Source organism: Passer domesticus, chromosome 3, assembly GCF_036417665.1.
Source record: "Passer domesticus isolate bPasDom1 chromosome 3, bPasDom1.hap1, whole genome shotgun sequence".
NCBI classification, from domain to species: Eukaryota; Metazoa; Chordata; class Aves; order Passeriformes; family Passeridae; genus Passer; species Passer domesticus.
This window is the reverse complement of record NC_087476.1, coordinates 62,048,698-62,074,316: the sequence shown is the minus strand read 5'-3', so window position 1 is coordinate 62,074,316 and position 25,619 is coordinate 62,048,698. Positions and strand designations below refer to the sequence as shown.

The 25,619-nt window shown below is 41.4% G+C and overlaps 1 protein-coding gene across 1 annotated transcript in view; it reads left to right on the top strand.

Annotated features, from left to right (window-relative positions):
• The window catches only part of AIG1 (androgen induced 1), a 123,046-nt gene that overhangs the window by 85,656 nt on the left and 11,771 nt on the right, over positions 1 to 25,619 (top strand). The window contains exon 4 of the mRNA XM_064413497.1: positions 23,886 to 24,001. Within this exon, the coding sequence (XP_064269567.1) occupies positions 23,886 to 24,001 (116 nt within the window). The remainder of the gene's footprint in view (positions 1 to 23,885; positions 24,002 to 25,619) is intronic.

Here is a 25,619-nt window from a genome sequence, read left to right as displayed (position 1 = left end):
AATATTGTCACTTTCAGGTAAAGCTTCTACAGTTGAAAGCTTTTGTAGGTTAAACTTAAGTTTCTGAATCTTCAGTGGCTGTGTTTCAATAAGTCTGTGAGCTCCATATGCTGTAGCTGTACTCAGTATTAACTCAGGCATTGAGGTGGGTGTGGGAATTAGCCCTCAGCCCTCCCGGCTGGCACTGGAGTTGTTGTTCACGTCTCTGCATGTCAGTCCTCAGCTGCTTGGAGCTGTGCACGGAGAGGGGCAGGGGCCAGACCAGCTGAAGCTGGCTTGCAGCAGCTTGAGTCTCCCACGAGGGCATCCTGATACCTCTAATCCTGTCCTAGAGGGGGACAGAGCAGGAACTGCCAGGCTCTGTGCAGAGCAGCTTTACACTGGCAGAGTCCTTCACATGGAAGGATTTCCTGCAGTCTGTGCATTATTGCTGGGGTGGAAGGACACAAAGGCAGTCTGGTAGTTCCAAGGGTCTGGATTCCAGACTTCAGTGGCTGTGTGGGAGGTCTGAGGGTCAAAGGCCCAGACCCAGGCATGCCTGTATGCTCTTCCTCTAGCCTGTATCAGACTGCCATCTCCTTCCCACTTCCGCAAAAACTCCTGGATGTTTTGGGAAAAAACTGCACGTTGCTTGCCTGGCTGTCCGCTGCAAGGGTATGGGAGATGAGGTCATGTGGGAAAACGGCTCCAGTGGAGCCAAGAGAAATGTGGAATTTGGGCAGCAGCCAAATTCAGATTACTTTTACATGGCCATCTGCACCTGTGTTTGTGGGGGTGGGGATTTCTGATTCTGTTGAACTGACTCAGCAGTTGTACGCACAAAGGCTGGCAAGGTTTCTCCCCTCTCTCATCTGCTCAGTGTCCCTGCCAACACCCCATCATTCCCATCCAGGTGCAAGTAATCTCTATCGAGAAATCAGAAGAACTCATCCCAGGAACTGACGCGAGACTGATAGTGGAGGAACAACTGCCGAGGTGCTACGTCCAGAAAATACTGGCTCATTGTGTAAAACACGCCTGTCCATAAAGCACCATGCCCTGGAACTGTGGTCTGGAGGGAACAGCACACATGGTTTTCTGTAAGCCCTGTCCTGCTTTCAACACAGGCCCATAAAAGGAGGTGCTGGTGGTAGTGAGGGGATCTGCTCTCCCCACAGTGCTTGGGTGGACTCGAGTCTGCACTGGGACTGTCTCTGAAGGATTTCCTTTAGTCTCAGTTGTGGCTTGGGCCTGTAATGCACACAGAAACAGAAATTGCTGGGTTTTATATGTACCACCAGAAGTCTGCTTGTATTTCTGAAGACAAAAAGGCTAGATATATGTTCCAAGTAGCCATAAAACAATGAAGAAATGCAATGCATAGATGGATGTAGAAGAAAATTATACAAATAAAACAAAAAAAAATTACAGAATTGTAGAGATGAATGTAGGCGGCAATATTGCCCTTTGGTTTGCAAGAAGGGAAGATTTTCCATACCTATAAAATAGGCATCACTAGCATCCATACCATTCTCTGCTTTATAATCAGTCAAGAAGGTAAATCAGGGTTTGGCAGAAAATCAGACAACTATGACCAGCTCCCTAATGGCCCTGCTGTCCTTTGTGTGGACACCAGCCTGACACAGAAGGCAGCAAGGCATGCATTGTTCACACTCTAACTCCCTTCATTATGTGGGAGTATGCTAATAAGCATATTTTTCTGACCCCCAAATTGCCAACCTCATGTTATCTGCCATGGGAATTCCACGTTCTCCAGTGAGATTGTTGTGTTACCCAGAGAGGAACTGCCAGAGAGAAAATATCCAAGTAAACAAACATATGCTTAGTGACCTAATTAAGCAGAATGTTTATATTCCATTCAAGTATGAGACCATTTCAGTTTATTTCCTGTTCTGCATTCTAATTTTGCTTTCAGAAGTATAAACAACTGGCTGTAGAGTTTTTGTCTCTCAACAGCTGACCCCGTGAGACATTGAAAATACAGCTAAGATATGAGGTGTCAAGGAGTATCAGCAAAACTTTCACTTGGGAGAGAAGTGGAAATTATAGTTATTCCACTGATCTCAACTTAGTTCTTTACATTTTTGCACATCATCTAGTAACTCAGTTAAGCAGCCTATACACTTAGGAAAAGAGAAGTGTTTTTAATGGAGTTCACTAGCCGATTAATTGCAACGTATAATAAAATAGTCACAGTATAATGTTTTATCATAATTTGTTGGGTGATATCAGAACAATAAGGCCTAATGTTAATAGCAGAGCAAAACTGTTTATAGAGAAAAAATTTTTAGAGAAAATTGTTTGAGGGCATTTCCTGCCAGGATGCAGGGCTGTCCTGCCAGACTCAATATGTTCTCAGATAAAGGCCATCCACATCTGTGCCAAAGGATGTGCAGAAGTGTGGGCATAAATATATGTGCAGTAGCTCTATGCACCACTTATCTCAGGTTTGTATGTCCGTGAACTTAAGTTATTCAAAAAGTAAAATTGAAAAGTGAAGAGAGAAGAGCAGTGTGAAATTGATTGGGAAAGTCAGAATTTGCTGTTTAGGAGGACAAAGATGGAGAAGTTTGATGCAGTGTATAATTAGTGCAATCTGACAAGGAAGAGGCATTTACAGGATGTGTTGTGTCAGTTCTTTTTCTATACAGCATGTTGGTTACGCGCAGTAGCGGTGTAGTAAAATGGCATTTATTTATACATAAATACTTAGGGAAGGATGCAGCTTTCATAAAAGAACATTCATTTGGTGTAATACTGCTTTCGCGGGCATGTCACTAAAAACTGGCTGCTCTTTGAACTACCCCTCAGCTGGAGTAGTCCTTCAAGAGTCGCACAGGCCAAAGGGCTTTAATGAAAAAATGTCCTTTTAGGCCTGAAGCCTGTTAAATAAATTTCCATCAGTTATAAAGTTCAGCAGTGAATCAGTGATGTTACCCACTTCAGGGCAGAGACAATATGTATGTACCTGTACACAAATGCATATCTATGAAACAAAGATTTCTTTGTTTTGTCTATTTCATTTTGTATAAATCACTTAAATGGGACAGTAGGAAAGTGTGTTCTGTGCTGTAAATAACAGAGTATGCTGGCAATCATCATAAAAAAGTACCATTTCACTGAGATAAATCACATCAGTGAGTTCATCAGTTAACCAGTTAAACATGCGTGAAGCCCCATGAGTGCTTTATAGTAATTTTGAAAGATGGTTGCATACTTACTTACATTAATAGAAATATAATGGCTTTTTAAACAATATACAGGAATCCAGAATTTTTATAGATATGTTTGTGTTTGTATACATATTTATACATTTACAGTTTAATTAATTATCTAGGGCTGAAATTGTGTTCAGCACTTACTTCCAATCTTTCAATATAAATGGGATTATCTGAGCCAAATATGAGGAAGACTCTTCCTCTCAAACCCTGCTGCTTACACAAAAAAAAAGGTTCAGGGTTGAGGGGAAGTCATCCTTCAGGCTTCTCCCAGCCTAGTTCTTTCCTCTTTTGATGTCCTCAGATGCTCCCAAGGACTTTGGGGGCTTTTTGGGCTCAGCTCAGAGCCGCCTGCCAGTCCCATTGGGTGCCATTTCCTCTTCAAAGAGCTATTCCTGCAGCTGCTCCCTTCTGCGCAGGGAGCGGAAGCCTTTGAAATTGCTGCAGCTTCGCTGCACAGTCTGTTGAAACAGCTCGCATCAAAAAGGAGAGGAGGAGAAGTGCTTGTATCTGTTTAAATTAATTATAGAGGCTCCAGCAGAAATGTGAAGGCAAACAGAGAGAGGAGACCTGATTTGTGGGGTACTTCTTAGAAAATCGATTGCTAATCTCTGCATCGACTTTCTGCTCCTGGCAGAGAATGAAGCAGCCGTGCCAAAAATTCTTTTTACAGGAAATGTTCTTCAATGGGACAGACAGACAATGTGTGATCAGCTCAAAAGCTGCAGTGCTGCTAGGGAGCACCACAGGGAGGTTAAATCTTCAGCTGCTTTGATAACAGAAAGGTTCAAACCTGTAAACAACATGAAGAAGTCACTTCAAAAATTATACCAAAACATGACATCTTTATTCTCCGGGTGGGCAGTCTCTGAAGTCCCCTGATCTGCCTGTGGGACCTGCTTGGCACTGCAGCAACCCAGGAACTAGGCCTCACAGAAGTCCATTCTCTCTGTCTTCCATCACGTGGGAGGTGCTGCACAGAGAGGTGGTTGTGCTCAGCAGTGATTGCAAATGAACTGTGGGGAAGAGGATATTACATCAGGTGAGCATGTGACGAGTTCTTACCCCATGATAGAGATGAGAAATTGTTCTGGAACATGCTGATAAATAGAAGAATTGAAACAGGTTGGGGTTTTTCTTTTTGGCCTCCAAGACAGTTTTGTTGCTTTCAGGTATGATGGACAGGAAGAGAAATCATTCCCTGCATGAGGCACTAACACTGGTCAGACTGACAGACTGATAAACTGTTTTGACCAGGAGAACTGGAGAAGACAGCAGAATAATTGCTGCCTTTCCAGCAGCCCTGTAAGGCTGAGACTCATGGCAAGTACATGCTGTTCTGTCCATCAAATGAGAGATTATGCTGCATCCACCTTGAGAGGAGTTTGAACCTAGTGTCCTTGACTGTGTGGTGCCAGCATCCTTCATATGAAGTCATCAGAAGCAACAAGCTTGGGTTCAAATGTTACACTGAAAAGTGTAGTCACTCTTAACTGTAAGATTTATCAGAGGTTTTGCCTGAAAGGAACTGGCTTACAGGAAGATGCCTGATCTGCATATCTGATTTGGGGAAATAGGCAATATTTCCTCTATTTTTTTTTTATTCCTTTGGCTTAATTTTTGTGTGTATATGGAATAGACTGTGGAAATTAGCTTAGCAATAGCAATGCTGGTGCTTTTTTACATCTGTAGTAAATATGCAGTAATACAGGCAGACTTTGAAAGTAGATGGTTTGGGTTTCATTGCTTCACACATTCCTCAGCTGTGGTTCAAGTCGGTTGTTGCTTTGGCTTAGGGGTCTGGGGATGTTGTGACAACAGCAGAAACTGATCTCAAGTGTTGGATGTGTGACAGATATTGTGGCATGAACTTCTTAGGTGGCATCTCCTCATTCCTCAGTGGCCCTTTGAAAGGATGAAACAATTTTTTAGCCTAAAGGTCTCTAGTTCCTTTGTCCTGGCTTTGGGGCTTGAATTGCTGGTGGTTTTAGAATCATGACAGAGTTAGATATGAGCAAATGCTAGAATAATGATGTCTTGATACTTGCACGTTCAGGGTTTAGTGGATCCCTAAGGATATTGCACCACTTTAGGAAGAGAAACTCTGGATTTTAATAAGCAGCTGATATTTAGGAGGACAAAGCAGGGTTCTGAGCTTCTCTCATTAGAAAGAAGCAGAGTTCAAGATACCAGGCTTAGATGCTTCTGGAGTTGCTGTCCATGAATAAATGCTCTAAAAGAAGCAAAGACATTTTCCAGCTCTGCCTTACAGAATTCTTCCATGCTTTTGCTCAACTGGGAAGAACAAGTTAGTTTTGGGACAATAATGGAGATGGCTTTTTTCATAATGTGCCAGTCTTAATTGCATATTCTGTCTGCAGTGTTTTTCTCTGCCTGGTACATTTGGCTGCACTAAATCAGAGTGAATTTATAATCTTTTACTTCTGGAGGAGGTGGCAGGAAGGCAGATGACTACAGTACCTCTTATAGAATATTATTATAAAAGAAGTGTGAATTACCTCCTAGCCTAGCCTCTCATGCTGTTGAAAAATTGATTTGAATGACATTTTCAAGGTGTTGTTTCTAAGACATTCAGTAATTGTCATTCATCCATGAATGGTTAGTGAGATGAATAACAAAAAGTTGTTTTGGATTCATAGGAGGAAGTGTTAAAAAATAACATTTGGAAAGAAACCCTGGTTATGCTAAATTCTCCTGTGTATCTAAACAGCACCAAGGTTATCTAAGTGGTTTTAGGTAATCCAGTAATTGTGAAAAACATTATTTGCGACAAAGAAGTGGAAAGATCATTTCCATTTGTGTATGGACTCTTCAGAGTTATCTGACATGGGCAGATGCATATGATATTATGGCAATGTGGCTCTGAGGAAAATAAAGCAAGCCTCCTTGCTGGTCATTCTTTAGACAGATAAAATATAGCAGCATTGCTTTTGACTTCATTCATCCTTTCAGCAAGCAAATGTCAGAATTCAAACATGGCAAAGAGAGAGGAGGGAAATTAGTGAATCTTTGATGACTTAATCTTTTGAGTGGAAACCTTGACAATAATTGACCTGCAAGGAGACATATACTTACTGGGTAGTTGCATGTAGGCTTTAGGAAAAGCTTACAATAGATTTCGTTCTGAAAATATTACAAAGAGGTGGTGTGCCTCAAGAAACCAGAATACTTCATCAGGATTTAAAGAAGATCCATGGAGTTCTCACAGACACATGCTAATGGGTGAAAACAATGTGTTATTTTGAAGGTGCATGACACTTTAAAATGTTTTGTATTTGTATAATTCCTTCCATTTTCATCTTAGGCTGAAAATGGAAGGAATTATATAAATACAAAACATCTCCCTGAACAGCACTGGCACAGCATCAACACTGTCTGTTTAACATTTACCCCCCCTTAGGGGTAAGTTCCTGGAAGGGAACACAACCAGGCCACCTGAGCCAAATTAACCAAAGGGATATTCCATACCATATGATGTCAGCTCTGATATAAAAGCCAAGGGAGGGAGGAGGAATATGGAGCATTTGTTATTTTACAATGTTCACCTTCCATAGCAACCCCTGTGTGTGCTGAAGCCCTGCTTCCCGGGAAGTGGCTGAACATCGTTTGCCAATAGGAAGCAGAGATTGAACTTTTTTTCTCCTTTACTTATGCATGTGCAAACTTTTGCTTTAGTAAAATGCTTGATCTCAACCTACTGGTTGTTTTCCATCTTGTTTTCTCTCCCCTGTCCCACTGGGAAGGGGAATGATAGAGTGGTTTGGTGGGCACCTGATGCCCAGCCAAGGTGAACCGACTGCAGATACATGCATCCTCCAAAAACAGCATCATTAGCAGTGCTGAGCTTCCATCAGTAGGTCTGATTCCCAAAACTTATATCTGCACAAAAGCAATCAGTAAAGCAAATATTTGTTGACTCCTTACAAGAAAGAATCTTATGCTAAAGGAATAGGTTTCTAAGGAAATGCTAAGAGCACTTAATAAAAAAGTCTTTTACCTACCTACTTCTGTAATATCTGTTTATGGAGTGTGCTTTGACTCACATGTTCTCCATCTGCTCTGTTCCGCCTGTCTGTGCTTTTGCCATGCATACATCTGCTTGAGATGCAAGGTAAGTTGCCCATCTCTCACTGAGAAGTAAGCAGAGAGTATTAATATTTTTTGCCACATTAGTAGCAAGAACCTGCACTTATGAAGTGCATTGCATTGTCTCTAGTGACTTCTGCACCTTGCCTATCCTCTGTATGTTCCCTGAGCTCTCGATGTCCAGTTGGCTTGGGTTTTGCCACTGCTTTCCTTTTTTTTTTTTTCCCTGTCCTTGAAAGATTTTTGCAATGTTAAAAATGCCAATGATGTGGGTCATTTCTTTTCTCCCATTCCACATTTTAAACCAGAACATCCTTAAACAGTTGGTGTGGCTCTGAATGAAGCAGCACCTTGTCTTGTGAGTGATACCAGAAGAAGAAAAAGATAGGACAGGGAATTTCTTTCCTATCAAAAGCCAGACAGGTCTTCCACTGATAAAGACTTTGTGAACACCCATGTTCACACTGCTCAGCACAGGTGGAGAGAGAATGGAGAAGCTGAGCAGCATCCAGGCAATGTGAAGCTGGAAGCAGAAAGGGGAAAAGGGATTTTATAGAGAAAGAGGTGAAAGGTGGGAGGAGAAAGAACATTTCAGCTTGTGGTGGCTCATCTGAATGAAGTTGGCTGGAGGTTTCCCTGCTCTCAGTACAACCAAGGCACCAAAACAGTAGTTGAAGTGATTTAGGAGTCCTTAGAGGGCAGAAAGCATGGTATCAAATGCTGAAGACTTCTGCCATATTACAATTAATCTAATTTTTGTTTTCTCACTTTCAGTTTGAAGGGCTATTAAATACATCTGGAATTGATAAATGAATGAATAGACTGCCATTTACAAATCCTCACCCAAAATGAAAGAATGTGGCTTCCTGTTAAATGGCAGATTATTACTGTCCCAACATAGGCAGCAGCATTAGCAATGAGTCCAACAAAATTAAGGAGCTTTCTGAATGCTTTGACAAATAGAGTGCTAATGGCCTTGATGAAAAATGACTTTTAGCAAGATCTTCCAAATATTTCCTCCAATTTCAACTATATTTCAGTCCCACTACAAGCATCTGTTCTTCTTAAAGGAATTCTAGCAGGCATTGGGACATTTTTCAACATCATTGGTCAATTACATTACCACCAGGGCTGGTCACATATTAAATTCAAAAAAGTTATGGTTCACAGAGACAGAAAGCCTGCTTTGTGAACACTGGGGCTGGAAAAGTCATGCCAAAAGAATCACAGCATGGCACCATCTTTTTTTGCCTCCCCACTTTTCTAATCTGGGCCACCGTTGTGCTGGAGACCTCAGAAGCAGCACCAAGATTTCATTACAGTTAGTGATAAGGTTTAGAGAGTCAGAAATCGTAAAGGTCCAGGGACACTGGGTCTGCGGAAGTCATGCCAAAGGCATCACTGCAGAGCACCAACATTTCTGCCTTCACACCTTTCTAATCTGAGTCACCCATGGTGATACAGACCTCAGCCTTAGCACCAAGGTTCCATTACTGTTAGGATTGGGGTTAGAGCTCAGAAAGGCAGTTCAGCTCAAGGGACACAGGAGCTGGAAAAGTCATGCCAAAGGAGTTATGGCACAGCACCAACATTGCTGCCTTTAGCCTTCTGATCAGGAGCACCCGTGATGATGGAATGAGGGGAAGCCATAGGAAGAGTAGCTGAGGTCACTTGGTTTGTTCAGCCTGGGGAAGAAGAGACTGAGGAGAGGCTTCATTTCCTTTACAGCTCCCTGGTGAGAGGAAGAGGAGAGCAGGCCCTGATCTCTGTGATGACCAGTGACAGGACCAAGAGAATGGCCTGAAGTTGTGTTAGGACAGGTTTAGGTTGGATATTAGGAAAAGGTTCTTCATGGAGAGGGTGGTTGGGCATTGGAACAGGCTTCCCTGGCAAGTGCCCCCAGTACCAAGCCCAACAGAGTTAAGGAGTGTTTGATCAAGGCTCTTAGGAACATGGTGTGACTCTTGGGGTGTCCTTTGTAGGGTTAGGAGTTGGACTTCAGTGATCTTTGTGGGTCCTTTACAATTCAGGATATTCTATATTTCTGTACTTCTTAATGTAAAAAGGTTACTTCAATTTTTTTTTGACTGGAAAAGTAGAGTTTTTACTTTCAAATTTTAAAAAAAGGACTAAATCCACATTGTTTGCATTTCACAGAAATAAAATATTTTCGTATTAATCCTTGCACCACAAAAAGAGCTGTAAGCAGTTGATTTTCTGCAATTCTCAACACTTAGAAAAGGGTTTACTGGCCAAAAGGGCTGTTGGCCTCTCCCAGATGCAGAGTGAGAAGGCCTCTCCACTTTTTGGCCAAAATAGTCCATCATCTGTGAAGTACCCTGGGGAAAGTACAGTAGAGCTCTCCTTCAGTCCTTCTTCCTGGGATAGGAGCTTGTGTCTCAGCTTCCAGCAGAGATGAAGGATCAGTAGGGGTTTCCTGAAGGATCAAGGCACAGGTGTTATTGCTGCCACTGACACACTGTATGTAAATAATTTATAGTTACAAAAACTTGGTTCTGTTTCTAAAACACACTGTTTCTATTAGCTTCTGTAGACTCATGGTTATTCCTAAAGGTGGTGTTGACTTTTCCTGGGAAGGAGAGATGGGAAAAAGTACAGAAACTCCTTCAGAAATACTGTAATGATATTTGTGGCTCCCTAGTCAGGGAGCTGCATCCTTTCTGCATTCTGAGATGTGCCTAACTGAAGACTTGCCATGAATCCTTGAATCTCAATCCTTGAATCGTATGAGTCACTAAGATGCATGCTGCTAAGCCTGGGCTCAGGTTCATGGAACCTAAGTTGCCCTGAAGCTGAAGTCCACTGGTTTTAAGCCCCCAGTTGCTCTCTGCTTTCACTAGAAGAGAGGGGTCAGAACAAGAATAAATTTAACAGGCAAGAGCCCAAGTATTCCTCTGGCCTTTTTGTGTTCCCTCTAGCTTGTTTACATCGACATTTAGAGAGGCAGATGCTCACATTCAATTAAAAGTTTTGAAATAATCGGCTTTGATTGGGTGCCTAAACTATTGGATTTTATCCACATGATTTTCTTCTGCTGCCATGAATGTAAGAGGTCAATCCATTGATGCCCCTAAGTAGCTGTGCACTTCCCACCAATATTTTTCTGACTTTGACCTTCTGACTAGGGAGTGTTATAGTGGGCTGAGCCCAGTGGAAGGCACTGCCAGCACCTGCATTCCAGTTCACAATCCCTCACTGTTGGCCTTTTGCTTTTTAGTTAAGATGTTTTTTTCTTTCTTTCATGTATGCATGTCGTAACTGATAAAATGCTTTTATTTCTCTTCTCCACTGTCTCACAGAAGTATTGTAAGGGTTAACTGGAATTTATATAAAGCATGCTGACAGTCAGAAGTTATTTTAATTATTAAGACCATTACAAAGAATTATGCTCTGGTAATCCTAACAGCTGATCCCATAGCATTGTCAAGTGTCTCATTCCACTTCTTGTCCCAGTTTGCTAAAAAGTTTCGAGTTTTGGTTTATTTCACTCTTTTTTTTTTTTTGCAGTAAAATGGCAAAGTGGTAATTGATATTCCTGAGATGACAAAGCAGTCTCATGCACTGGAGAACGTGTAAGAGATAGCTGTTTAAAGTTTAATATTTATCTAAGGACCATAAGGTAATATTAAGTCTTTTTTTAGTGATTCCTCTGCCTGTGGACATTACAGCAGAGCAGCAAGCTTTTCCTATTACTTTGATTTTGTTTAATAGTGAAGATCATTAAGAAGTTGGTTATAGAGCTGAAGAAACCTGCCCAACAAGGCAGTCCAATAGGTCAAGTAATTAAAATACAAATATTACTCTACTGCCAGGTCCCTTCTGCAGCAGTGCCAGTACAGAGTTGAGTAACCTGTTAAGAACGCCGTGCAGCAGCAGCAGCAGCAAAGGCGAAACAAGAGTGCTGTGTGTGTGTGTACATTATGTACCCTTCTCTGCCCAGCGCTGCTGCCACTCACACAGGCCAGCTCCGATCACTTAGGTGTTCTTGCTGAAAATAACACTGGCACAAGACCCTGCCTAGAAACTTGCAGAAGTGAATTACACGTGGGTGCCCCTGAGCAGCAGTGCTTAACTACTAGCTAGCAGTGGCTCCAAGGTCTTAATGCAAATACAGGCTTATTTGTGGGGGGAGGTACAATAAACCAACAGTGTTTTAGATAAGTCTCCTCTTCTTTTGGCCTGCCTTTGCAGTGCTCTTAAGTCATCCCTCCTCCTCGGTTCTAGGAGAGTAGCTGTCATCCTTCTGGTCTCCCCCATGGGCTCCTCATACGTTGTTGGCTTGGGTTGACACTGACCCAAATCTGAGCCAGTCAGTCTTCAGCCACCTGAGGTGGCTGCAGCTCCAGTTCTGGAGAGAGAGGCTCTAACCAGCCTTTCTCAGCTAGCCTGCTGTTTGGGAGGTCTCCCTTCTCTCACCCAGCTTCCTGTGTACAACCTAGCCCACCATGCTGGCTCCCACACCTGCACTGCAGCCTGATGCACTTGAGATGGTTCTCAGGTCTTTCTCTTAGCAATGGGGTTATCCTTAGTGCTTCTTCCCAGTGGAAAATATCACTGCTATAGAGTTCAAGTGGTCCTAATTAAGTGTGTATTTCCCTATTCCCAACAGACACCATTCCCCAGTGTAAGGTAAATCAGGCAACTTGGGATCACAGTTATTCTTCAGTTACACATTTGTAGTGATCTTCCCTGTTTAAAAGGGTTTATGCTGCAATTCTTGCACTTGGGGACTGCAACAGAACAATGTTATAGCTAACATTATGAAATACATCTAGTGACTGGTTAGTCCATTCCCACCTCAAAGGCATTTCCATAGTCTTCTGCTTCAAACACACATTCACACACCAGTAATGTAACCATTAACAGTGAGGCAAACATGTAGAACTGGGGATTTTTGACATCTTTCGGCTCCCCAGTTAAAAAACGGTGAGTAACATTTCTATTAAGAAAATACTGAGAGTCTTCAAGAGAGAAAATATTCAAGAGACACTTCTGAAGGGCAGAGGGCAGAAATACTGCAGGTCAGGTTGGTTCATCTCTCCTTCCTTTTCTGATGCAGCAACTTCTTTCAGACCCATTGTTGTCCAGGGAGTGGAGATGGACAAGAGACACTGAGGGGGTGAAAAGACTGGCTATAAAGGCCAGTGACCATAACAGCCAAGCCATTAGGGTCATGGAATGAAAGGATTGCTGAGGTGGGAAGGTACCCATGGAGATTGTTTTGTCCAAACCCACTGCTCTGGCACAGGCAGCTGGAGCCAGTGGCCTTGGATAGTGTCCAGTCAGGTTTTGAATACCATGAAGGATGGAGACTCCACAGCCTCTTTGGGCAACCACTTTCTGTGTTTGATCACCTTCAGAGTGAAAAAAAAAATGTTTCTTGTGTTTAAAGAAGAGTTTAAATGAACCATTTGCATATGTGGGTGACCTCTGTCCCAATGCTGGCATCCATCCCACAGCACAGAAGAGTTCAGACCAGCTGGAGCATACATGACAGCACTTCACAGAAGACTGATAGCACAGCTTTATGAGCAGGTGCTGCAAAGGAAGTTCTGTCTGGAATCCCTGTAGCAATAGGGGAATACAGATAAAATTTCTAGTATCAAAAATTGCATTATGATACTGCAATTATCACCAAAGTAATGAATTTTTTAGGCCACATTTATCAGCATCATGGAAAGGAAACAAAGGGTCACTTCACTTTAACTGCCTTGGACCTTGTCTGGGACGATGGAGCAGAAGTTCTTGAGGACTTTACTCCATGATAGGATCTGTGATACCAAGCAGAGTAAGAAACCATTCATCTCATTGCAACCCTGCTGTGCGCACACTGCTCTCCCAGCAGCATGGTGACTGCTGCTGTTCTGCTCCTCTGCTTGCTAGGAAAAATGCTACTATGTGATAAGAAGAATCTTCTTTTTTTCCAGTTCTCCTTCCTTTTTCACATTTAAAATAGAAAAGCCATGCAGGTTACTGACAGCTCAGTGAGATCAGCCTGGCTTGGGACAGAACTGTAAGTGGGGGAAGCAGAGACAGGCATACCAACATTAAACTGAAGAGAAAAAGTCAGGCCAGAGTCTGCAAGAGAACCCAGAGAAGCCCATAAGTTTAATACTATGACTGTCACAGCTCCACTGCAACCTGATCATCTTGGAGCCCTTTGATACTATATATGTTCAGTATCACTATCCTCTCATATGTTTGTATATTGCCTATCACTGTAATCCTCAAAAAGGTATTTGACAGCAAGAAAGGCCATTTCCCACTGAAAGGGGTTTTTTGTTTTTTCTTATCAAAGCAAGATTACTTATGTTTACAGAGTTCAGAGTCTAAAAAAGTAACGAAATGTAAAAGATAAACTCTTTACAGCAGTGTTAACATCAGTTTTATTTGGATATTCTGTTTTATAGTATTCAATAAATATGTACAGAATACATTTGCAGATTACAATATCAATGTCCATATTTTCTGAGAAAAAACAGATACATAGAAATGTGTTCTGTGTAAGAAGTGAGGTTGGATTTTGCTTTTAAAGAAAACATCACTTGCAATTTACTGATATTTGACACTATAACAGTATAATCTGTAGTTACACGATGTATATTGTTTTCAGCTCTCATCTGCTGGCAGGGAGGGTTCACAGAAGATATGAATGCCTTAGTGCAGGCATGGGTGAAAGGCAGAGCACCTGTCAGTCTCTGAATATGTTCCTCTTCTCCTGCCCTTCTCCCCATATGTGTACCTTTTCATGCTTGTCTAAACTGCACTTCAGCCATGCCCTGTATTTGGATTTTAGAAAGAAGTGACGTTATCAGGATTCATACATATTTAAGAGCAAGGACAAACACTTTCTCTTGCATACTATACTGGTTAGCGCTGAGATCTTTCTTAGTCCAAGCATTTATACACATGATTTAATGTGATTCCGTTTGTAAAAAGCATGCCACTCTCTTGAGACCCTTGTATTTATCTGCTTTCAATTACATTTGAAGTATTCTGAAAGTCTCCTATACTAATCCCATCCAAGTTGGAAGCCACATAGCTCATGCATGAGACTGTCAAACATGAGTAGTTGCAGATGTCAGTGCACCAGTGGCAGGAATCCAGGAAGATAGATCAAGGCTTAGTCACTGAAAAATACATGCCAGCACATCTCAGATACATAGCATTGTAGCACCTCATGAGGAAAACGTGTCGTGACAGGAGATCAATAACCTCTTGGAGGCGATCTGTTTTTGAAATATTCTTGATTAATTATGCCAGGGTGTGTTTGGCAACTTAGCCTGATCCAGCCTTAACCTAATGCTTTTTGCATGAAGCACTATTGTTACTAGTCTCATAAGTCAAATCTGATGGTTCAAGTTGGGTTTTAAAGGGTCAGGCTATAGATTTTGTAATGTCTTTGTGCCCGACATTGCTATCTTTACTATGGTGTGTAGGCTTTTACTATCGATCAAAATAACAGGTGTTTTAAGATGAACAATAGCATTTACAACTAATTGCATTCGAAGCAAAATGACTCCCCTAAATAAAGTGTGTCATACAGTGGGTAAAACAAGTAGGGAATGTCAGTGTGTTTTCATGGCAGGTGTTCATTCAGGATGTTCCCCAGACTTGTTTGCTCATGTGCCTTCTTTGCCGAGGAGAAGCAGCTGTAGGAGACCCACAAGCAGGGCTGCCTGCATCTCTGTCCTTCCCCTGCCTTCCTGCACAAACTCGTTCCCACCCTCAATAAGTTTTTTAACCATACCTGTTATTCTACCTGCCTTTCAAGCAATGCAGGAACCCAGCCCATGCCTCTTGGTTTCCCTACGCCCCCACCACGTACCCCCTCTTCCCTGCACCTCAACACGTGCTAGTGCCTTAGTCACTCCTGATCTTAGTAATCTGTGATGCCACTAAACCCAGCCTTGGCCTTCTGCATCCTGAGCACAGAGTGTGAGACCAGCAGCTGCCCTGGTGCCTTGCCCATGGCTCGTCACCGTCTGTTGGGTGACTTGGTAGTAGCTGCTCGTGTGCAGCTGCTGTCACACAGCTTCTCCCTGCACTGCTGCACAGGCATGCACCAATGCCTTGCAGTGGAGTATGTGCTGCTTAGAAGACTCAGGGCAATGCACGTCCAGTAAAACTGGGCAGAAAGACAGACAGAGTGTTGGGTGCAGCAGTAAGACTATTCTCACCTTAGTCTGCTACTGCTTTCTGTAATACAGAAAAAAAGCTTAGGAGGTTACATCCTCTAGAGCTATTTGTTAAAGGACTTTGCATGTACAGTGTAAAGAAATAATGAAATAAAGATAATAACAATATCTGTGAGATAAATTGTTTGAACCACATTGCAGATAGTTGCAATCACCATGTGACAGACCAAAGTTTGACCTTTGGCTACCTCACCTACACAACACCCCATAAATCCAGTCCCTCAGTAACCACTTCCAAGATTTTAGATTTCCGAATAGCATCAAAGAGTCACCACTTGAAAAAGAAACCGAGAAATAATGGGGGTTTTTTATTTTCCCAAATGTGAAATTTCTTTCCCCAAATATACTGGCCCAAAGCCCAGGACAAGCAATATTTGGTCCTGGACCACTGACAGATTCAGAGTCCAATGTTTTCAGGTTGGAAAAAGGATACTTTGGCTATCATGAAGCCAAAAATATCCCTAAGGTGAAAGCCTTAGTACTAGTCCTGGGAGATTGCCAGATGTTAGAATTTAATATAGAATATTTTATGTACTGATAAACTTTTCGAGTTAGTTAAAGAGATTTAGAAAACATACTGATACAAATTATCTTCTCCCTTCTCAGGCCTTCAAATATGGAAAGAGTTCACTTTTCAGGGAGAGGAATACTATTTTCCATATTCTCATTTAAACCACTGTTAAAATACATCTTCAAGCTCTCTTTAGTGATTTTTTTGCGAGGAATACCTGAGGCTCAATGACTTTACAAGCACTTTTCCAGCATGACCTGCAAAAACAGTCAAATATTCATTCATGCAAATTAAATCTTGGTAACCCATGTAAAAGAGTCTGTCTGTGTGTGTGTGTGTGTGTGTGTGTGCGCGCGCTTAATTTTAAGGATAATTTTAAGAGACAACAATATATTTCTTTGCCTAGATAAGCCTTTTTGGAAATAGTAGGTTGAGAAATTCTAGGGCAGGTGGTTCAACTGGAAAATAAACTGAGAAAAATATGTAGAAAATTTACTTTGCATAACACTGTGATTAATGAGTGCTCCTTGCACAGGATATATCTGTATGTATATTCCAAGTTGTTAGTAGCATGTTTTCTCTAAGGATTTCATGGCAAAAACAAGGACTTGAGGTTGAAAGTAAATTAGGGTCTGGAGGGTTTGCTCAGCTGTGGCCGAGTGCACAGAACCAGGACTTTGTTGATTGTCTTGTATTTTAACAGTCTGCTAAGGGTCAAGCAGTGCCTGCTGGCAGGAGCAGACTGGGGAGTTTGGGCATGGCACAGAATGAACAAGAAAGCCTGGCTAAGGGATCCCAGCAAAAGGAGAGAGTTGATTTATGTGACATTGCACTTGGCATGCGTTTAATGATATCTGTATACATGAAAAACATTAAAAGTAGTTATGTTGAATGAAAAAAGTTAAAGAAAATGAAATGTAGCAGTGCTGTTCCATTTGGCAACATGACACTGGTTTTACACAGTTTTTTACTGTATGTACTGTGTCTGGTCCCTACCCTCATCTTGTTCAAGTCCAAGTGACCAAGATTTTATGTGTCATGTTAAGGTATTAAGGATGGGAGCTGCAAGAAAGCAACTTGGAGCAGCAGGAGCTGAGATGAAAGAGAGACAGACAGCTAAGAGGGAGGCAATTGAAGAAGCCTCCAAAAGCAGAGGGGAACCAGGACAGGGGGTCAGTCAGGGTAACAACTGATAGATGTTGAAAGGGCCAAGATGTCTCAGAGCTGTAAACTTGAAGGATTAGATTGGCTTTCATACCAAATTTTTTGTTATTTCTCTATACATGTTTGCTCGTCTTAGGCTAACACCCAGGAATGGAACTGAGGAATGTGATGTGGTTCTTCATTCCTCCATAGCTACCCTACGTGACCTTGAGTGAGGCATGCTGTCTCCATCTTGCCCTTCTTCAAAATGAGGATAGGATATCCTGCTCCTACAGATCAGGGCTGCTGTGAGGGTATGTTTAGTAATGCTTTTGAGGCACTGAAGTGCTTTGCACTGTGGAAATTCTATAGATAAACACCTATATATAACCTCCCTGACACTAGTACAGTCATAGGGTGAGATCAGATTGACACTGCTATTTCAATGGTATAGACTGCATGTGTGTGAAGAAACAAGAACAAAGCTGTCAACGTCAGGTATGTGTGGATAAAGTGATACAAATCCTCTTAAGTCAGGAATGCCATGTCCACTGTGTTTTTTTACAGAAAAAAAGGAAAAGGGGTAACATTAAAGAGGAAGTACCAATTTTATTTTCAAAGAACTCCACACCCTCATATCGATTGAAAATGGTTATCTTTGGCTCTTGTGTGTTTTGTGGCATTATAAGGTATTGGTCTTCATTTAGATCATATAATACTTCTTCCTCCCTCCAACCTACCATAACAATTAGTGAGCCGTCTGTGGCTGCCTTGGAGTGCATCCTGTGCATCAGCGTGTCTCATTTAATAGTCATAATTTCTCATTTGTAAGAGGAAAAGTGCTACCAGCACTTTCAGTCTCATAAGGGCTCAGACTCACTCAAGGATTCCAATTTATTATGCACCCAGCTCTGATATCCTGCTGCTCTCTTTACGGATTAGGCTGCCTTGGTAGAAGGTATCATCCTTCAGACAACACATAAATACTCTCTTGCCAGCTGTTCCTTTCTCAGAAGTTTCTCAAGAAGTAAATCATAATCATGCCCCTTTTTTACTACTTCCTGATCTGGTTTTCCATGGTACTCTGCTAGGAGCATGCAGAAAAATGAGCTTTATTGCTACTGTTACTCTACAAATGGCACTGACTACAACTGTAGGGATTTTTAGGCCTATTTGTATTGGTTTCCAGGATGCACACACTAGTAGTGATTTTAAATTTAGAGGAATAGGCGTAGGTCAGTTTGCTGCTGGTTTCTATTCTCTTTATCTCAAGGTGTTGCACAAACCCCTGAGAGGGAAGAAAGAGTGGCAGACAGACTGTTCCATTCATTCTGACATGGAGCAGCTGTTTAACATCATAATCTTGTTGTGAGTTCACAAGAAAAAGGGGAAAGATAACATCCTGCTGATGGAAACTATATTTTATAGGCAAATTTTAAAAGAAAGCAGAGGCAACCAGAAAATGCATCAGTTTGCACAGAAGGGTGTAAAGAAGGGGAGCACTGCCAGATTTGCACCAGCATAAGTCTCAGGCACAGAGGCAGTGCGCTGCAGGGTAGTTTCCCTAGCAGATGTTGAAGCAGCTGTCCTTGCCAGGGCAGAGGCTTTGACATGGACATGGCTTTGGGTGGCAGATGTAGCCTCCAGGTCCTGGGCTGCACACGTTCTGTGCATGAAAACCTATCGGCAGCCTCCTTGTTGCAGGACACACCAGCACTCCCAGGAGGCTCCCAGTCCATCAGTTAAAATGTTGGTGTACATCAAAACTGCAAGGCCTTCTTTCTTGTTACTGGACTTTTGCTGACTCTTAAGAAATTGGGCTGAATGTCATGATGTAGGCCTGAGGTGCTCAGTATTTCACTGAGCTAAAATGTTCTATACCTTGTAGTTTTCAGTCTAATCAAATAAAGTAATGAGTCACAGTCTGTTGGTTGAAGTGAATTATAATCACAATTTTTGTTATCCTCAGTTTAATCATTCCTACAGAACTTCTGTGAGTGGGCATCTGAGATGCCTCTGTAGACTGAGCTCCTTGTCATAAAGGTAGTTCTGGACAGTCAGTGCAGATGAGGAGGATGACTTCGGAAGACATCACTACTATGTTTATGCTGATGATACAATACATAAAGCAGTCAATTTAGTACCTTTTGAAAAGTTTTAAGATTCCATTTAAAACACGGTTAAGGGAGGGAGAAAAGGCCAAGTAAGGTACTGTTGAAACCAGTGTTATAAAAAGCAGCACTTACTGGTTGAAAGATAAAATATATAATCAGGCTTTCAAGAATGAGCACTTAATTGCCTAAAGACTATTACAGAACTCATTGTTAATGTACCTGATTTGCATAATTTTTTTTTCCAAGTAACTGTTGCAGAACACACCTACCATGGGGAAGCACAGTCCTCCATCAAAGCTCAGCTTCCCAAGCCTGTACTTTAGCTGTGGTGCATATTTGTAATGTGATTTTTCTGGTCTCAAATGTCATTAGGCACATATATGCCATATGGGGGGTGGTACAGATTTTCGTAATATCTTTGAAAGAGTTATTAATGAGCAGAGTTTTTCTCAGGATGCCATGACAGTGGCTCTAGGAACTAATCCACCTTCAAGATCCCAGGATGGCTTGCTTTATAGCGTGTGCTAATTCAGCTTCATTCGCAAGTCTCTTCTTTGGAGTTAGTCTCCAGAATGTCTCATGTATCAGATTCTCCATATGATAACCTTCCTGCACATTTCATCCAGGCTCTGTGCATTGTGCTGGTTTCTCTGTTTTCTAGCAATTGGAGATTTGGCAAGCCATATTTCTTCACCACTTGTTGGTGATGGGTCCTTGGAAAGCAATGCCATGTGGTAGACACAAAATAAGAGGAAGTTGCAGCTTTCTACTCTGCTGAGACCAGCACTTCCTAGCAAAAAGATTTACCAAAGCTGCCTTCCTGCAGCAGGGGCAGGCAGTGAGGGGTCTGAGCAGGGCAATGCTGAGGCTGGGTAAGGGTGCTTGTGGTCAACTCTTCAGTCCACAAAGTGGTCTTGGCAGATGAATCCTTCAGAGAGGGGTGAATAATAGGTCTGAGGGCTGCTGTCTTGGCACTCCAGAGGAAAAAAGGATTTGTGGCTGTGAGGACACCTTGCAGATAACACCACAGTCACAACTGGAGAAGCTGACAGGGTTTTGCATTTTCTTGCAAGTAGATGCAGTTACTGAGCCCTGAAAAAGCTCAGTCTAAAAGCATCTCCTGCTAATGATACAGGGTTTCGTATCACCCCCACTGCTGCCTGGGCTGAGCTGGGGGCTGAGCCTGTGGTCACCACAGAGAACATGTGCAGAAAGGGTTGCCTTCCTGGGACACTGGAAATGGTGCTCCCACATCAGTGTGGCCACAACAGTGCTCAGCACAAGTCTTTTGTGTCAGCATAGTCATACAGGAAAAACTATCTCACAGGGGCAGCTGGTTTCAGTGGGAGAAGAATAGGATGCCCAGGTAAAAATACAGCTCATAACTACTTAGTCCATATTAAAAGTGCTATATATCAATATAACATTAATTAGTAGTTTAGCATAGTTTACTACTGTTATAATATTATACTAGTCATTATACTTTAATTATATATTTGTTCTTTTCTTAAAAACTTTTAATGGTGCAAAATGGCAACTACTGGAAAGCTGTTAGAGCAGCTAATCATCCTTACTGTTTAAACCTCCTTGTTATTTGAACTTCCTCATTCCTCAGTCGTTTCTGAAGTAAGCAAACCCCAGGAGATACTTTGTCAAACAAGGTGAGAAATGTGGTTTTGTCCCCCTGCGTGCCAGTCAGTAAAAGGGATCAGTCCCAGAGGTACCAGCCAGGTATGTTTGATCGGCACAGCGTGATCTTTAGGCAGGTCAGGGAAATATCAATGCTATTTTCTCTCTAAGCCTCAGATTCCCACTGGCCTGTTATTCAGAAATCAGGTGGCAAAAATATTAGAGGATATGAAATCTTGGGCCCCCTGCAGAATACCTAGCCCTGATGGATCCCACTACCAGCACATTTGACCCCTGATCATCTTCACTATGCTTCAGTCTAGAGTTTTAACTGACACTGTTGGATAGAAGGCATCCCAGACTACAGAATTTCATGTTTTTTAAATCAAGGTTTTTGGAGGAGCTGAAATGTAGAGAAAGGAAATTTTATCTTGGTTGTGGTTTGGTAAAGGATCTGAAGCAGCTTTGTAGAGTGGCACTTTCACAAAAGCATTTTAAACCAATGTTCATACTCCAAATTTGTAAAACTGCAGCCTTTGCATGTAGCATTGACATTCACTCAAACAGACTGAGATTAAAGTTACATATCTCTGATTTTCTCCTTAGACTTCTAATTCCACTGTACTTTTAACAGGATTTTGTACAGAAACTTTTTAGCGGCACAGCTCATTATCTGCTTTTCTCTCCACCCTTACGTTTAGGGAAGAGCAGAAGTGAGAATTTAGGAAAATAATAACCTATTTTATTATATAAGCACAAGAATTGAGAGGAGAGAAAGGAGAAGAGTATTCAAGATTAAGGCTTGATTGCTGAAATTATTTTAACTACCTTTTAATTGGCAAGCTGTTGAGTTGTTATCATCAATGAGGAACTCATCAACAAGCAGTATCGAAAGCAGTAAACATTTACATGGAGAAACCGAGCTCACAAGCTCTGCAACAATCATCCATAGAGTGTGGAGTTAAAACTAAGTGACTGGATTACAAGAATACATTATACGAGGAGTATCAAGGGTGGAGTTTGGTATTAATAGTTGTTGTTTTCTTCTGGGTTTTTTTCTCTGAGTAAGTTATGGGGGCAGGGCAGGGACATCTGCACAGCCTCCAGCTGCTCTGCTTTGAGGGCTTTGCAGAGTGAGGCACTGATCTCTCTCTTCCTGGAGACCTTTTCCATACAGACACAAGATGTGCAGGTGAATCTCCAGGGCTTGCTTTGCTGTCAGTCCCTGATCATGGATTCTGAAGGTCCTCTGCAGCTCATAGACCTCTAATCTAATGGTGGACACCTTTATAGCAGACCACACTGCTATAAAACATCTCTGCATTCCCTTGATGCTGATTTAGAGTGTTTAAAGGGATGGGGGTGGAACAAGTTGTTAAAAGATAAAGAAATTGAAAGCTCCCCTAACTGCTGTATTATCTACCTGACATTCTCCAAATGCTAGTCATTAATTACCAATGCCTTGAAAATCAGAGCAGATATCCAATTCAATTATGTTACATCTCTCAGCAGGAGCATTTCCATTATCTTACCGTTTTCCATTCAAACCATTCGTCTTTGCAGTTTTTAAAGGCTTAGACCCCACTGTGTTTCTTCTCAGTTTAACCTGTAATCCACACAAAGATATTTCTACTCCATGCCTCTCCTATCTGCACACAGGTGAACATCAGTGTGGGTTTACACTGTAATTATTGTAAACTTAGAAATCAAACCCTCCAGCATCCCCCAGAACTACATGATGGCAAAATGTGGCCAGTGTGTGCCATAACTTTCCATCTGGTGATCAAGTACTTGCGGAAGGACTGAACTTGCATTAGGACTTAGGCTGCCCTTGCAATCCTTACACCTCCAGGCCTCCATTCTTCTGCCTTCTTGTGGAGAGGGCAGAAGAATTCACAGTCAGTCTTACCAAACCCTAGAGCTAACCTCTCAACTGAAGTAATTCCCTTTAGATGCCAGCAAAAACTTGGCCCCATGGAGGCAAGGCAGGGTATATTTCTGGAGTCACTACTAATGCTGGTCTTAAGTGAGCTGTATATTCAGAAATTATGGGGTTTATTTCCTGGCACATTTGTTCTTTGCTTATGTATATTTTCATGCTTGCCAGCACTCTAAAATGTAGACATTGAGTGTTGGGGGCAGGCTGGATGCAGTTTTTCATGCTGCTGACATTAATTGGATGAACGGGCCTTCTCAGAAGGGTCAGTATAGGGAATGTGTATGGGAAAATAACAAAATAAGGAGTTTCACAGCTAAATAAAGACAAGTAGCTGAAAATGGTTTTTACAGCTTTGGCTTTCATATGATTCAATTAGGAATCTAAAACTACTTTGTGCAACTGAAAAATTAAGATTCATTACACCTTTCTGAATGTAATTGCTTCTGTCTTGCAGATGGAGGAACAGAGGTATTGATGCTATCATTTGAAAATATGTCCCCTGTTTTCAAGTCCCCAGGTTGAGATACATTTAAACCTAATTCTCAGAAGCATTAAATACCTCCATTTATATTCATTCACTTGGCATTGTTTGTACTTAGTCTTTGAAAAACAGATCTATTGCCTTCCAACTAGAATGGTCACAAAAACTGAAGTGACGTGGCAGAGATCACAGAGCAACTCCAGGGCCAGACTGGGGTTGGGAACTGTGTCCCTCCATGACACATTTCCTTTTTACTCACTGAGTGTCTGCCTTGGATTCCTGAACAAAAGTACATTCTGGTTACTCAGTTTTCCTCTGCTCTCTCAAACAATTGGACATTAGAGAGATGATACTGGTTGGGTTATTGATCAATTTTATGGTTACTTTACCTTGTCTTTCTAGCCATCAAGAATTGTCTTCAGGTGTTTGCAATTAAATTGCTTATTGTAGAATTGAAATTAAAATCTAGAGAACCATTTGTATCACCTGCTTTTCCCCATTGTTTTGTTGTTTTTTTTTTCCAGCACACAACAGTTTTGCCCTTTGTATTAATCGAGATGAGAACAACACATCATCAGTATCCCAGCAGGAGCTGTGGACTGGCTGCAGTGTGCACCTTCGCTGTTGGCTATATTTTATGGTAAGGGCTGTACATGCTGTGTTTTCACATTGTATTGGGGGTTTTGTACTGCTAAATTTGGGCACATATTTCATTATGGATATAATCGCTAACAGATTCACGCTGCATGCCTCGTTTGGTCCAAGACCTGGGCTTTGTCTGGTTTCCCCAGATGCTTATATTTTTAGAAAGTATATGCCAAACCTCACACAACAGGAATTTGTTGAACAATCCCATGTAAGCAGTGGTCTTTCCAAGGGTACATTTTTCAACCTTTTTTCAAGCTAAATGTTTTTCTTGGATCTTAGTTTTATTGCTTGGGGTTTTTGTTCTATCAAATAAAATTGAGACTAGGCAAATGATTTCCTGCATCAGAATTTAAGCAGCAAGAGGAAAGATAGAACACTGTCTTTTTTCTTTACTGGTTCATAAATTCTTTCTGTAAAATTGATTACAGAAAAAGTCAGTAATCCAAACACTCTAAAGTTTAAGAAATGCAAATGTTGGTGAGAAACTAAACTAAAACAGAAATAATCTTTCTTATACAACATTAAATTAAGTCTTCAGGCAGTTTCTAATCAAGCACCTGACTTGCATGACAGAGTTAATATACTTTGGTTACCCTAGTATTTATTTTTCACTAAACCTTTGTTTTATTTATATTTCTCCTTTGATGCCATCTGTCCTTTATCCTTTCTGCATTTCATGGCCCCCATTTCATATTCTTTCTTTTTACTTCACAATATCCTTCTCTCAGCTGAGAAGGTATTTTCCAAAATTTCTGCCAACCAAGAGAGATAAAACTAATGTGAGAGTAACATGGTCTTGTGGCAGTACTATCACACTGCTTCAACTATGCAATTTCTGCCTTTGATCCAGTGAAAGAGAGGTCATTATTCATACATATCCACGCACACTCAGTGATCACACAATGCTATTAATCCAGCTGAAATGTGATGTTGTGTCCCAGGACAACAGCCACATTCTGCCATTTGCTTTTATAAACATACATACCCTTCTTAAAAAGAATAATATTTGTAATTGTAAGATAAGGGAAGCCACATGCAAAAAGGCATATGATTATTCCCTCAGGAAAAAGTGATTATGTTCTTAACCCATATACAGTAACGCTTGACTGTGATAGTTCTTGACCTTCCTCTAATGGTGCCTGGAGACAGATTGGCAGGTACCTATGGCTTGACTTCCTCTGGCACCTCCTAAAATCATCTAAGTAGACACATGCAATAGTATTTTAATAAGAATTTTAAATTTAAACAATCCAATTTTACAAGTGAAACAAAACCAGATGTGTCTTAAAATCTTTAAAGAATCTGTTACAGTTATCAGTGTGATGCTCATCTAGCTTGATCCTACCTACTACAGTGCATCTGTATCCTGCAGCTACAAGGTTAAAGAAAATTGTAGGAGAAGTAAAGCAGGAGAAGCAGATTCTGCATTAAATAATTACTGAATTAAAATTACCCAGGCACAGACTGTGGTTATCTCCCTTTGCTTTTGCTGTTTATTGGTTTTGCCTACACGTGTATTATTTCCAAAACAGATAGGGCTACTCTCAAGTGGTTCGCCTTCTTCCAAGTTGTGATTTCTCTTTAAATGAGATGAGACAGTCTTAAAAGTT